Source organism: Megascapheus bottae, chromosome 3 (genome assembly GCF_031878675.1).
Source record: "Megascapheus bottae isolate mThoBot1 chromosome 3, mThoBot2.hap1, whole genome shotgun sequence".
NCBI classification, from domain to species: domain Eukaryota; kingdom Metazoa; phylum Chordata; class Mammalia; order Rodentia; family Geomyidae; genus Megascapheus; species Megascapheus bottae.
The window spans coordinates 1,763,199-1,776,046 of record NC_143511.1 but is presented as its reverse complement, the minus strand read 5'-3'; the positions used below and the strand labels follow the sequence as shown (position 1 = coordinate 1,776,046).

The window sequence follows — 12,848 nt, the reverse complement described above, 5'->3', positions numbered from 1 at the left end:
GGCGCCAGGCGCGCTCCCTCGCCTCCCGTGCCTCGATTTCCCCCGGCGCGGAGACCGAAAACGGCAGGGAAAGACCCCGAAAGCCAGAGTTATGTTTGGAGATTCATCTCCTTCTGCCAAAGCACCCACAGAAAGCCTCTCCATGCCACCGATCACCCTATAGGTGGCCCCGAATTCGGGGCAGGGATGTTTGCTTCCCAACACGGAACACGTTTTGGTGTTTACGCTTATTTATTTATTCTTTTATTTGGAAGGGGGAAGGATAGTTCATCTGCTCTTTTAAGCCGGGTAAAGAGAGGAGAACGCAGTGGGGAGGGAGAGAAAAGGGAGGATGCCGATCCTAAGAAGCAGCATGTTTTCTTTTCTTCTTTCCAGAGATGACCCAAGCCTGGGTTTCCATTTCCAGAAGGGAGACGAGTCTGGACACGGAGATGGCCGAGCAGCCCCGCGGTGTGAAACAGGGAGCCGGGGAGGCGTCGAGCAGCATCACAGTCCATCTCAGAGGTATCTGGATCGAAATGCGCGTGCACGCACACACTCACACACACGCCACACACATGCATGCACGCATGCACGCGCCTGTCTACACGGCCGCGACGTGTGCGTGCGTGTGTGTGTGTGAGAGTGTGTCCGCGCGCGCGCGCGTGTGAACTCCCACTAGCTGCTGCTGTCTGCTTCTGGCCAGTGGAATCGCATCGAGGCCTCCCCCCCGCGTCCTCCCCCCCCCACGTTCTTCCCCCCTCCTAGCTCAACCCCCAGGTTCCCTCTCCTCCCCGTGGGTTGCTTTTGTCTGGAGGGTGTTTATGCATGCGCGCGTGTGTGTGTGTGTGTGTGTGTGTGTGTGTGTGTTTGGATTTCAGACTAATTTTCTGGAGTTTCTGCCCCTGCTCTGCGTCAGCCCTCACGTCACTTCGCCAGCAGTAGCAGAGGCGGCGGCGGCGGCGGCGGCGGCGGCCGCTCCCGGAATTGGGTTGGAGCCGGAGCCTCACCGCTGCGCCTCGCTCTCCGCGCTCGCTCTCCGCGCTCAGTGCCTCGCAGCAGCAGGAGCCTGGATCCAGGTTCCGCCGGCGGGCTGGAGGCGCCGAAGGCTGGGTGAGCGGCGCAGGCAGTGCCCTCAGTCGCCTCGGGGGCCCTCACGGATCCCCCCCCCCCTTCACCACCTCCTCCCCCATCACCACACTCCGCCCCTGGGGCGGACACAGCTGCTTCCCAGGTGGGACGCGCCGAGCCACCTGCCCGCGCCCCCCGCGCCCAGCGGCCGTGGTGGATTCTGCAGCATCATTGGGGGGGGGGGCACCCCCTTCCCCCGTCGCAGGAGCCATCGACAACCGGCAGGCTCCTGGTTCCCCTTTTAAAGGAGGGTCCTGTGCCCGGCCTGTGCCATGGCATCCCATCTCCAGGACCCTTTCCCTGGCTCCCTTCCCTCGGCCTCGGGCTTGGACAGGGGGTGGGCATCCTGGTGGTCCCAGCGTCGCCAGTGCCATCCCGGGGCAAGTGGATCCCTGGGCCCCGGGGGGGGGGGCTGGGCGCTCCATCCCTCTTCAGTCTCGAGGTTGGGGTCTGGTGGGGGTGAGGCGATCGCGGAGGGACGATGTCCCAGTCCGTGGTAGGGGGTCCTGCGCTTCGTCTTACGTGTGTGTTTATCCTCAGCCCCGAGGAGCGTTCCGGATCTCCCTGCGCATGTAACCAGGAGTCTGCGCCCCGAAGAGTCCCGGGAACGTCGCCGGCCGATGCCCGGCGTGCGGGGCCATGCAGCCTCATCCTCAGTGGAGCTCCGAGCGTCCGTAGCGCCCCCCTGCGAGGCGGCCCGTGATGCCCCGGCCCCTGTAAACCTCGTCACCCGCTGGATTACGCTCCTTCCCGGACACACTCCGCTTTTGGACACGCACGACTTGGCGCGCCTGCGACGGGCACCCGGGAAGCGGCGAGGGCAGAGCACGCAGGGAAGGCCTCCGCGCACGGGCGGGGGAAGCCGGCGGCTGCAGCGCGGGAACACGCACTCAGGCTGGCACTGGCAGCTAGGGATGTCGTTCTGGATGAGGTGGCATGCACCCGCCATGGCGAGGCTCTGGGGCTTCTGTTGGCTGCTTTTGGGCTTCTGGAGGGCGGCTCTCGCCTGCCCCGTGTCTTGTAAATGCAGTGTTTCTCGAATTTGGTGCAACGACCCTTCTCCTGGCATCATGGCTTTCCCCAGGTTGGAGATGAACAGTGCAGACCCTGAGAACATCACCGAAATGTGAGTGCCTTGTGTCCTCTTTTCTTTTCTGGATCCTAAGGCTCAGGTTGACCAGGTGGCAGGTTCGGAATGTGCCTGCTGTCTATCTCAAGTGTGGGAAGAAGTCAGACACCAGAAATGCCGGAGGGAGCCATCTGTCACTTACCTGTGTGTTTTCACTGTCTTGAGGCTTGTTAAGGAAGGGAGATGGAATACACTTCAGCATAAGTTTTAGATGCGAATAATAGAAATATATGCATATTTTCCTTTGAGGGAGGCCTTCTACGTGCATTTTATAGTTCAAAGTTCTGTTAGGTGTGCTTTAGCCTTTGCTTATGCAGTAACAGTTTTGGACATGTTTGTTTTGTGAAATGCTGTGTGTGTGTGTGTGTGTGTGTGTGTGTATGTGTGTGTGTGCTGTGTCAGGAGAAGCTATAGCCTTATTTACGTGCATTGGAAGTTAAAATAATTAACTTTCAGAAATCTGTTGAAGGAAGTAAGAGTCTCCCCCTTAATATCTTTTTCCAAGGTTTAGAGTTAACCAGTTTCCCATTTCATTTCCTCTATCAGATTTTGCTTAGGAGATTGCATCCAGAGATGGCCTTGAAAACGATCTGTAAGAGGAGAAGTTGTGAGTGTCGAAATGCACTTGCTCAAAAGAGAAAATGTGATCGTTGGAAGCCTAAAAGCCTGCTCTGATTTAATTTGGACTTGACTTCCCAGAGAAATGATTTTGAGACCATTTGGATTATAAATCTTAATTACCCATTGAATAATTTCCTGCGACTAGGCTGGATGGTATAGTGCTCTGATGCATGCTAGTTTTACCCTGGGACCTTTAAGTCCCCAGAAATGTTATTGAATGTCCCGACAGTGGAGGAGAGGCAAAGCGATCTATTTCTTTCTTCCCTTCAGATATCTTGTGACAATTACATTGCCAAGCAAGAATTCACCAGTTCTCTCTCTAGAATTCCGAAATCACCTCTGCTGGAAATGCTATCATTTTTCCATTCTGAGAGACCTGGCTATTTCCTTTATTTCATGAACGCGAGGCTTTATTCATCTGTGTAGAGAAATTGTGAGACAAAGTTTTCCCCGGCTTTCTTTACAATGTTTGACTCGGAGATAGACAGCCTTGAAAGTAGGGCTTAAGCTGTGGCCTTCCGGTTGGCGAGTGCGCATGTATTTCCTCCCCACCCCCCCGAAAAAAAATGCTCAACCATGTTTCTGCCAACGTAGTTGATGAAGATAACCTGTTTTTAATGTAAGTAAGGAACCTTCCTAGTCTCTGTTGCCTGTTCTACTGGTGATGCTCATGTAAGGCTCAGGCAAAAGGAAATGACAACAGAATTGGAGGGGAATAAAGCAGGCCTTGGCATAGCAGGATCTGCAGGGAGCAGCCAACCACGGGGCTAAGTCCCGAATGCCAAAAATCTCCATCTTTTTGGCTAGGAGAACAGCACCTCAGGCAGGAGAGGAGGGTGGGTAGGGCACGAATCATACCAGCCGTGGGGCTGGGCTGGTTGATGCTCTCCCAGGCTGGTTTGAAGAGTCGGCTTTTTTTATGAGATGGATACCAGTGGATGGAGGAGGCCATATGGAATTCAGAATCCTTCAGGGCTGCTTACAGGCCATGAAGGGTGTATTTATGCACTGAGATACTGGGTCTTTTTTCCTTTGTGATTGCTTTTAAAGTCTGTCTTAGATTATAGGCATACAGTAAAGAAAGAAATGAGCTATAGCTGGTGTCACTTCACTTTAATTTTTTTTGAAGCTGAGAAAAGAAAACAAAAATTATCTTTAAATTAAAAAGTTACTGTATTTAACCTCCAAGGTCTCTGATGTGTGATGTGTATATGAAATCAACAGATTTCACCAGAGCTTTCTTCTATCTGTTCTCATAAGTGTTTCCTCTCTTTCCTATCGAATGGCAGGTTCCTATCTTCAAGCTTTTTTTAGATGGATTTTTGAAATGTTTACTAAAAGTATTTGACATGATCATTCATTCTATTACAATAATCTCAGTTTTGACTATTATTTTTATTCTCCTGGTTTGAAAACTGACTGGTATTGGGCGATCTGAGAGGTATGTGGGACAAAGTGTTCAATATATGTTCAATTAGGTTAATAATATAAGTCAGGGGGAGAAGATTTGGGGACTGGGAAAAGTTATGTTTGTCTATTCTGTCCTTCAACTCTGTTCCAACCTAGCTTATCAGTGCCCAGGTAGAAACAATTGTTTGGAAGGCATCTTCTATTTTTGTTTTCATTCTGCCTTCTTGATCTCAAAATGACACCCATGGATGAATTTGTTTCACTCTACAATACCATCTGTGCTCTCCTTCTTACATGTTAATATTTGCTTGAATAGCCTTTAAATTCTTGGCCAATGGATAGCAGCTACAGTTGGAACCAAACTAAACAATTAAAAAACTTGGTTATTAGATCTAATGATATTCCTAAAATAACCTGTCTTAAAGTTTTAGTCTGTTGGTGTGTAGCTGAACTTACATATTTGTGTTTTTCAAGCACAGGAACAATGGAAATGATCTGCATTGAAGGCTTGATAAAACAAGTTTTCTACTTCATTAGCACGTAGAAATCATGTATCTGTTAACATCTTTATATTAAGCCATTTTGCCTTTGGGGTTCAGAGAGAGCCAGTGGTAAAACATTTTAAATTAGACCCACAGATTAACCAAAGAGTAAAGAAGTTTTTTGTTTGCACACATTTCAAGCTAAGCTGGCACTCTATAGCTAGTGATTGTTCAAACAGATTTTATTTTATTTTATCTTTTGCACTGATACTGTTGCTTGAACTCAGAGCCTAGTGTTCTTCCTTAGTTTTTCTTTTTGGTGTTTTTGTTTTTGTTTGTATCAAGGCTTTTTAGTGGTTAGTTGGAGATAAGAGTCTCAAGGGCTTTTCTGTTAAGATAGGCTTTGAACCTTGATCTTCTGAGCTTCCTGAGTAGGTAGGATTACAAGTGTTAGCCACGAGCACCCAGCTTCAAGCTTATTTAAATAAATTCATTCTGTCCCAATAAAGGTCTTATATTGTTTACCTACTAAGCTGCTATGTCATATCTCTATTTTTCTACCTAGTAATCCATACTGCGTCTGTTGAATGGCACAGGACTGAGTGGAAGCTCCAGTTATCAACAATGGTTAACTTACAGTTGTACTAAAGTAACCTTAAAATAATACCAGTGTAGCTGGGTACTGGTAACTCATGCTTGTAATCCTAGCTACTCGGGAGGCTGAGATATGAGGATCGTGGTTCAAAGCCAGCCTGGGGAGGAAAGGCTGTGAGACTCTTACCTCCTTTTTAACCACCAGAAAACCAGAAGTGCATCTGTGGCTCAAAGAATGCTAGTCTTGAGCAAAAAAACTCAGGGACAGTGCCCAGGCCTGAGTTCAAGTGCCATGATTGGCAAAAACGAAGGCAAAAAATTACCAATGTCACATAAAATTGGAACTTAACATTAAAATCTGTTGTTGGGATTATCTATCTTGCCATTTAGGTACTTGTGCCAAACTATATTGCAAAGGATACCTTCTGTCCTACCACGTGTTAAAAATGCATGGTTAAAATGAGTTAGGAACTATGTTTTTACTGTGCTAAAAATACATATAACATCAAAATTACTATGTTAACTGTTTTCCAGTGTAAAGTTCAGTTGTGTTAAGTATATGCATGAATATCCATAACATATTCTGTGTGTGTGTGTGTGTGTGTGTGTGTGTGTGTGTGTGTGTGTGTGTAAAGGCATGGACTTTTGGAAAGCACATGTTTTATGAAGGCCAGAAGGGGCTTTGTTCAGATTCTTGAGTGTTGGTCTCAAGAAACCATAGTGGTAACCTGTGACTCATGCCTGTAATGCTAGCTACTCTGGAGGCTGAAATCAGAGGACTTCAGTTTGAAGGCACCTCTAGCTGAAAAGTCCACAAGACTGTGATCTCCAATTAACCATCAAAGACGTGTAGCTTAAATGTTAGAGCACCAGCCTTGAGCCAAAAAGCTAAGGAATAGCATTCAGATCATGAGATCAAGACCCAGAACAGGCACAAAACAAAGAAAAATAACGAGAAACCTGCCTAATAACTTTTTTCCTCAGTTTAACGTAAGTAGAAACTGTGGCTTCTATTGACAGAGCATCTACATGCAATTTATTGTTGGCCTGGTTAAGCAGCAGTAATATTGTCATTAATACATTGATTTTGGACCTTTTACCTTAATAAGCTTTGCCATTGCAATTAATCGTACTTAAAAACAGAACTGGCACTCAGTAAGATTCAGTGGAAGGTATCCGTTTTTATTACTCTGATATTTACTTCTCAGCTCCTCCTTTGGGGCTTCTAGAACTTTGGTTTGTGCTTTTTTATGCATTTAAGAACCCTGCATTTACATTTTGAATGTGGTTACATAAGCCACACTGGACTTGTTAATAAATAAGGCAGCCTAATTTACATCATTCATTATTTAATACAGCTTGCAAGCTAGCGTTGACAACACGCTGTCTTCATAGCAGAAGTATTTCACAGACTATAGCCAAGCACAAGCATTTGGAACCTTTCTCGTTCCATACCTTCAACCTCTGCATCCTAGAGATATTTCTTATGCTGCATGAAACATTAGAGAAGCCCCATGACCTTTCTGACCCTTTTTTTCTCTCTTGTCGTCACCCCTTCCATCACTCATTAACAGGAAAATGAGGTTTGTCTACCCCCCCCTCCTCTTCTTCTTCCTCCTCCTCCTCTTCCTTCTCTCTGTCTTTTTCTTCTCTTTGGAAAAATGATATTTCCTTATGGGAATTCAGAGAGCTAACTTGAGAGAACAGCGTGGCTATTAGCAGTAGCAATGGAAAGGAAAAACAATGTGTTACAACTCTTCTCAGAGTTTAGCTCTGCTTAAGGTTATTCACTTAAACTTCTTTTTGTGTCTGTTTCAATATTCCCTTGTAAAAGCAGTTTGTAAGCCCGAGAGTTGGCTGAACAGTTGAGTTGAGGTCTCTTTCTCCCTAGGAACAGTCTGTATGATCTCTTTGACAATAACTAGGTCATAAGAGTATAAAACCTAGACTTTTTGTTCAGCAGGGGGAAAGGAATTGAATTTCTCTTTCTTTTTCTCCTCCTTCCCCCCTTTCCCCTCCCTCCTGCCTTGAGTACTAAACAAGTGCCCCTGGTTTTAACTCTTTGCTCATTCATGCCTGTTAGGGAAAGAAATATGTTCAAATCATTACTAAATATTATACACTGGGATAATCTTCCAAGCTAGCTTGACTCCTTACTTCTCCAGAGCCTAGTAGAGATTCAAAAATGGTAAGGTGTATTTGTGGCACTGGATCTGTTACCTCTTGGAGAAATGTCAATTTTGAGTCTCTCTCGATGGCCTATAAATCAATAGGATGACTCAAAAGAAATTAGTCATGGCAAACTTTTTACTTGCTTGCGGAGGGGGTGTGTTTGTGTATATGTGTGTGTGTGTGTGTGTGTGTGTGAGAGAGAGAGAGAGAGAGAGAGACAGAGACAGAGACAGAGACAGAGAGAGAGAGAGAGAGAGAGAGAGAAAGGAAACATGGATTATTAATAGTTGGTTGTTTTCATAATCTACTTGGTCAAGCTATTTTAAACCCAAATCCCATCCTCTAGTCCTAAATGGCAGAGATCTGAGCTCTGCAGGAGCCTGATAATTTTAGCTCTATATTTGATTGCTGATCGATCTCCATTAAAAAAGGCAAAGGTCCCACATAATCAGGGGGCCTTCTCACCACTTACTTTGCTCTCTAGAGTGTCCAAGGGACTGGAAGTCATAAATATTGATCTGGGAGATGAATGAGTGAGTGCTCCTAAGTTATAAAAACCTTACCAAAAATGCATAAGTAGTAAATCCTTCTTCACATGTTTCAAATAAATAGATAGTTATGGAAAAGGAGTCATTGACTTGGGAGTGTCCCAACAGCCTGATAACATATTACCTGATTTCAAGAGAGCCCCCTAATACCTCTGGCCTCAGCTTGTTGGATAAAAACTGAGTGTGTGTGTGTGTGTGTGTGTGTGTGTGTACACGCACATGTGTGTACATATGCTTCTATTGGGGCTTTGAGCTCAGGGCCTAAAGCTCCCACTTGACTATTTTGATTATACCTGATATTCTATCATTTGAGCTACATTTTTACTTTTAGCCTTTTGCTGGTTAATTGGAGGGGAAAAAATGTTTTTTTTTTTTTTCTGGCCTGACTTGACTTTAAACCTGGATCCTCAGATCTCAGCTTCCCGGGTAGATAGGCTTACTGTCATGAGTTATAGGCACCAAGCAATGGCTTTGGGTTTGATGCTCCGACAGTTTTCTCCTGGCTGTGAAGTTCTGAAAGCCTAGACCAGCTGTGGAAGAGGAAGATGGGGAGCATTGTTACCTGCCACCAATAGCATGTGTGAATCTGAAGAACTTTGGTGACTAAGTTTTTGCGTGGATGTTTCAGTGTCTGCACTTTACTTTCCCAAACTTGGTCTTTTTAAGTGGCAGCTACTGATAAGGCTGGTGGCTGGGTACTGGGCTAGGAAGAGATCATAGGCCCAGAAGGGTCACTTTGAATCCAGAACTCAGAAAGAGAAAGGACCTTAAGAAATGATCTGCTCTTAGTCTTTTCTTCGCAAATATTGAGGACAGTAAAGAGAGTTGCCTAAGGTCATGCCTTATTAGAGGCTTTGAGGGAACTGAACATTGATGGTCTCTCTGCCAATCCACCTCTACTCTGTCCTCTGTCCTCAGACTAGACATCTAACACCAGCCCACTCCCAGCAAAGTCTCAACAGTGGGAAGACAAGCTTAGGAGACCAAGTAATAAAAAAAAATACATGAACTACTACCGATCCCGAAGCAGTGACCTCTTTCGTACAAGAGCACGTACATTTAGTTTTGTGGTGGTGGTTCTTTAATTTACTGCAAATATATAGATTTTTTAAAAAAAATTCAAATATTCTTTGTCTTCTAGCAATTCATACACAAAGTTGAGCTGCCAAGAAAAGCCCTTGTGAGTTGGCAGCAATGTAGGATGCTAAGATTGTGCTGCCAGGCTATCCTGGTGGGTTGGCATTGGAGGAAAATTGGAGAATTCAGAACAGATGAGGGGTCTGGCCTCTGGATTCTTCACCACAGCCACAGAAGAGTACACTAGTGGAAGAACTCACTACCCTTTCTATAAAGCCTGTTTGCTGCTGACCGGGCTTTAGGATGGCTTATTCTGTGCAAACGTTTCTCTGACTTGGCCCGATGACTTATTCTTTGCTGATTTTTCTTTTGCCTTTTACTTTCTAAATGCCCTAAGACTAATGATGGGGTTCAGCAGCTGAGCCTATGGGTGAACTTCACAATTCATTCAGCTGCCATTTTATGTGTTGCCCGTAGTCTGCTCTAAGACTTTTCCAGTAAGAGCACACTTCTGAGACAAATCTCTGGTTCCATGTGGCTTATCCCCTAGCACCTGAAAATGCCTTGTGGAGATCTGATAATTTAGCAGGGAAGTCTCACCCTGGAGTCGTCAAAACGTGATCTTTGTAGCCTCTGAGGGATAGCTGAGGCAATGCATTCCCCCCAGATCTTTCTGCTCCAGCAGACACTGTTATGGATGGAGCTCTGCCTAATATTTCACTTAGGGCTCTATTTACCTGACTCCAGTTGCCACAATTTGGCCTCCAAAGCCCAGGCACTTCTAAAAGAGATCTGGAGATTTAAAAGGTGTTCACACATTAAACAGCATGGTGAGGGGAAGGAAGTGGACTGAGGCTTTGTCGCATCCATGCTCTCTTTCCATCCTCCACCATCTGCCCCACCTCCACTCAGTGCCTTTGCCATCTATTTTACTATTAGGAGATATATGATTTGAGCGACTGCAGGAAAATTGCATCTCCTCACGGAGAATATTAATGACACCCTAGTTGGAGTCTTTTTCATTATGAACAGGCCCTCCTTTTTCTTTTTGCCAGTCCTGGGCCTGATCCTCAGAGCCTGAGCACTGTCTTTGGGCTTTCCTCAAGGCCAGAGCTCTACCACTTGAGCCACAGCACCACTTCCAGCCTTTTCTATGTATGTAGTACTGAGGAATCGAACCCAGTTCTTTGTGCACTAGGCCAAACTCCCTGCCCCAAGCCCTCCTTTTAACCCTGGTCTCTTTCCTATAATCTTCACAGTTCAAGACTAATCTAAGCCAGGCGCTGGTGGTTCAGAATGTCTGTAATGGTAGCTACTCAGGAAGGTGAGATCCAAGGATAGTCTCTGAGACTCATCTTCCATTTAATCACCAAAAAAATCCCCTGAAATTGGAGTTGTAGCTATAGTGACAGAGTGCATCCATGAGTGAAAAAGTTAAGTGACAGTGAGTGCTCAGGCCCTGAGTTCAAACCCCAGTGCAAGCACACACGCAGATACACAGACACACAGACACACATACATACACATACACAATTGTCTAAGTGCATACACCAGAACTATATTTGTGTGTATACCATGTATCTATGAACATAGAGATCTATGCTAAGCCTCCACATTCTCTACACTATGTGACTTAAAAAATTAATTACCATACATTTAAATTTTTCCAGATAATTAAGGATTTAACAACCTCTTCCTCCTCCTCCTTCCTGTCTCCTCTGCTTCTTGTTATTGTTGTGGGCCTAGGCACTATCCCTCAAGGCCAGCTGTCTCCCACATGAGCCAAAGCTCCATTTCCAGCTTTTTTTTTTTTTGAGTAGTTAACTGGAGAAAAGACTTACACAGATGTTTCTGCTGGAGTTGGCTTTGAACCACGATCCTCAGATCTCAGCCTCCTGAGTATTGAGGATTACAAGAATGAGTTACCAGCACTCAGTGGATTTATCTTCTTTTTTATTTTTAAAACTTTTAAAGTTAAAAAAAAATTTATTGTTACTTTTTTGCTAGTCCTGGGTCTTGAACTCAGGGCCTGAGCACTGTCCTTGAACTTTCTCAAGACTAGAGCTCTATTATTTGAGCCACAACACCACTCCTGACTTTTTCTATGTATGTGGTTCTGAGGAATTGAACCCAGGTCTTCATGCATGCTAGGCAAGCACTCTACCACTAGGCCAAACTCCAGGCCCAGGGATTTATCATCTGAAAGGAATCATTATGAGGGTCTCTGAATAAAGTTGTAAATGTTAGTATATCAACCTTGTTAGTCAACCTGATTACTCAGAGACCTAGTTTATCTATGTTCATTGTCTGTGTCTATCTATGTACATAATCTGAACCAAAAGATGTTAAAAGTCTTGTTTTCTTCTTCGGAAGTATACAGAACAAAATATGGGGTCTTGCAAACTTTAAACTTTGGAATAAGAGTTGTCTCTCCCTCATGGACCCCTGCTTCCCTCATTGAGAAGTGGCAGAAGGGCCTGGGCACAAATCATTAACACAGTAAGCACAGTAAGTCATGTTACCTCCCTTTCCTGCCGTGGTGAGGACTGTAAGGAGAGAGAGCTTAGCATGGTAACTTCAGAATTCCCTGGCAAGGTCTGATTAAAAACTAAAAAGGAAACCAACCAACCACATGTTCTTTTTAATTGACTCGCAGTTTTACTTCTAATTTGTATTGTTATCATTCTAAACTTGAAAACTATTGTGGAAGGGGTGTGTGTGTGTGTGTGTGTGTGTGTGTGTGTGTGTGTGTTGCATCCCTGGTATTATAATCGGAATTTTTGAACTCCCCCTTACTTATATGTTGAAATTTATCTTCCCTCCACCCCAACTTCTCCATCCCAGCAGTAGTAGTGGGAGTAGAACCTTTGGGATGTGATTATGTCATGGGATGGAGCTTATGTCAATGAGATTTCTGTCCTTACACAAGAGGCCTGCATCAGCTCAAGTGTTCTTTCCACCAAGAGGACACATGTAAAAGGTGCCACTTATGACAAATGGGTCTACACCAGACTACAGTTGATGCTTTGATACTGGGCTTCCCTCCCAGCCTCTAGGACTAAAATTATGAGCAAGCAAGTGTTTGTGAATTACCTAAAGTACTTCTGTTTCATATCAACCAGAACAAAGAAACCTGGGTTTGACTATTTTCCCTTGTGATTCTTCTTCATTCTTTTTCCTGTTTGTGGGTAGTTGTTTAGCCTCCTTCTCACTATCTCCAGCTCATAGACAGAAAATCAGATGGATAGACAGATGGATGGATGGACACACACATGCATGCATGCACAACTCCCCCCCCCCCACACACTCAGGTACAGGTTGGACTGTAAAGCCCTCAGCTGAATGGTGAAGGAATCTTCTGAGCTCCTCTCAGATGGGTGATTTTTGTCTAGGCCACCATTTTTCAGCTGAAGCCAGGCTGGATGAGGTGGCAAAGCTAAGGAACCTGGTGGGACTGAAAGGAGTGCCAGGTTTCTGTTCCATTGTCATTGAGACATGGTGGAACCTTAGGAGAGAGGTCTAGCAGGAAGTGATTGGACACGGGAGGTGCACACACGTGAATGGATTCATGTCTTTTTGGAAATCTTGTTTCCTATATTCAGGGAGTAAATTAGGTCTTATAAATTCTCTCTCTCTCCTCCCGCTCCCCATGTACATCTTTGTGTGTTCTTCTACATTGCTGGCTTTCTATGCTGGTTCCATGAA

General features: G+C 45.2%; 1 protein-coding gene across 6 annotated transcripts in view; it reads left to right on the top strand.

The window, feature by feature from the left end:
- The first annotated feature begins 331 nt into the window (after positions 1-331).
- Positions 332-12,848, top strand: part of Ntrk2 (neurotrophic receptor tyrosine kinase 2) — a 359,583-nt gene continuing 347,066 nt past the window's right edge. For 2 of the 6 annotated variants that reach the window (XM_090329450.1, XM_090329449.1), the window contains exons 1-3: positions 332-504; positions 899-1,092; positions 1,651-2,236. In XM_090329450.1, the coding sequence (XP_090185576.1) occupies positions 332-504; positions 899-1,092; positions 1,651-2,236 (953 nt within the window). Of the gene's footprint in view, positions 505-898; positions 1,093-1,157; positions 1,214-1,650; positions 2,237-2,803; positions 3,480-12,848 lie in introns of those variants that run through there. The other 4 variants (XM_090329452.1, XM_090329454.1, XM_090329451.1 and 1 more) reach the window with 4 other exon arrangements.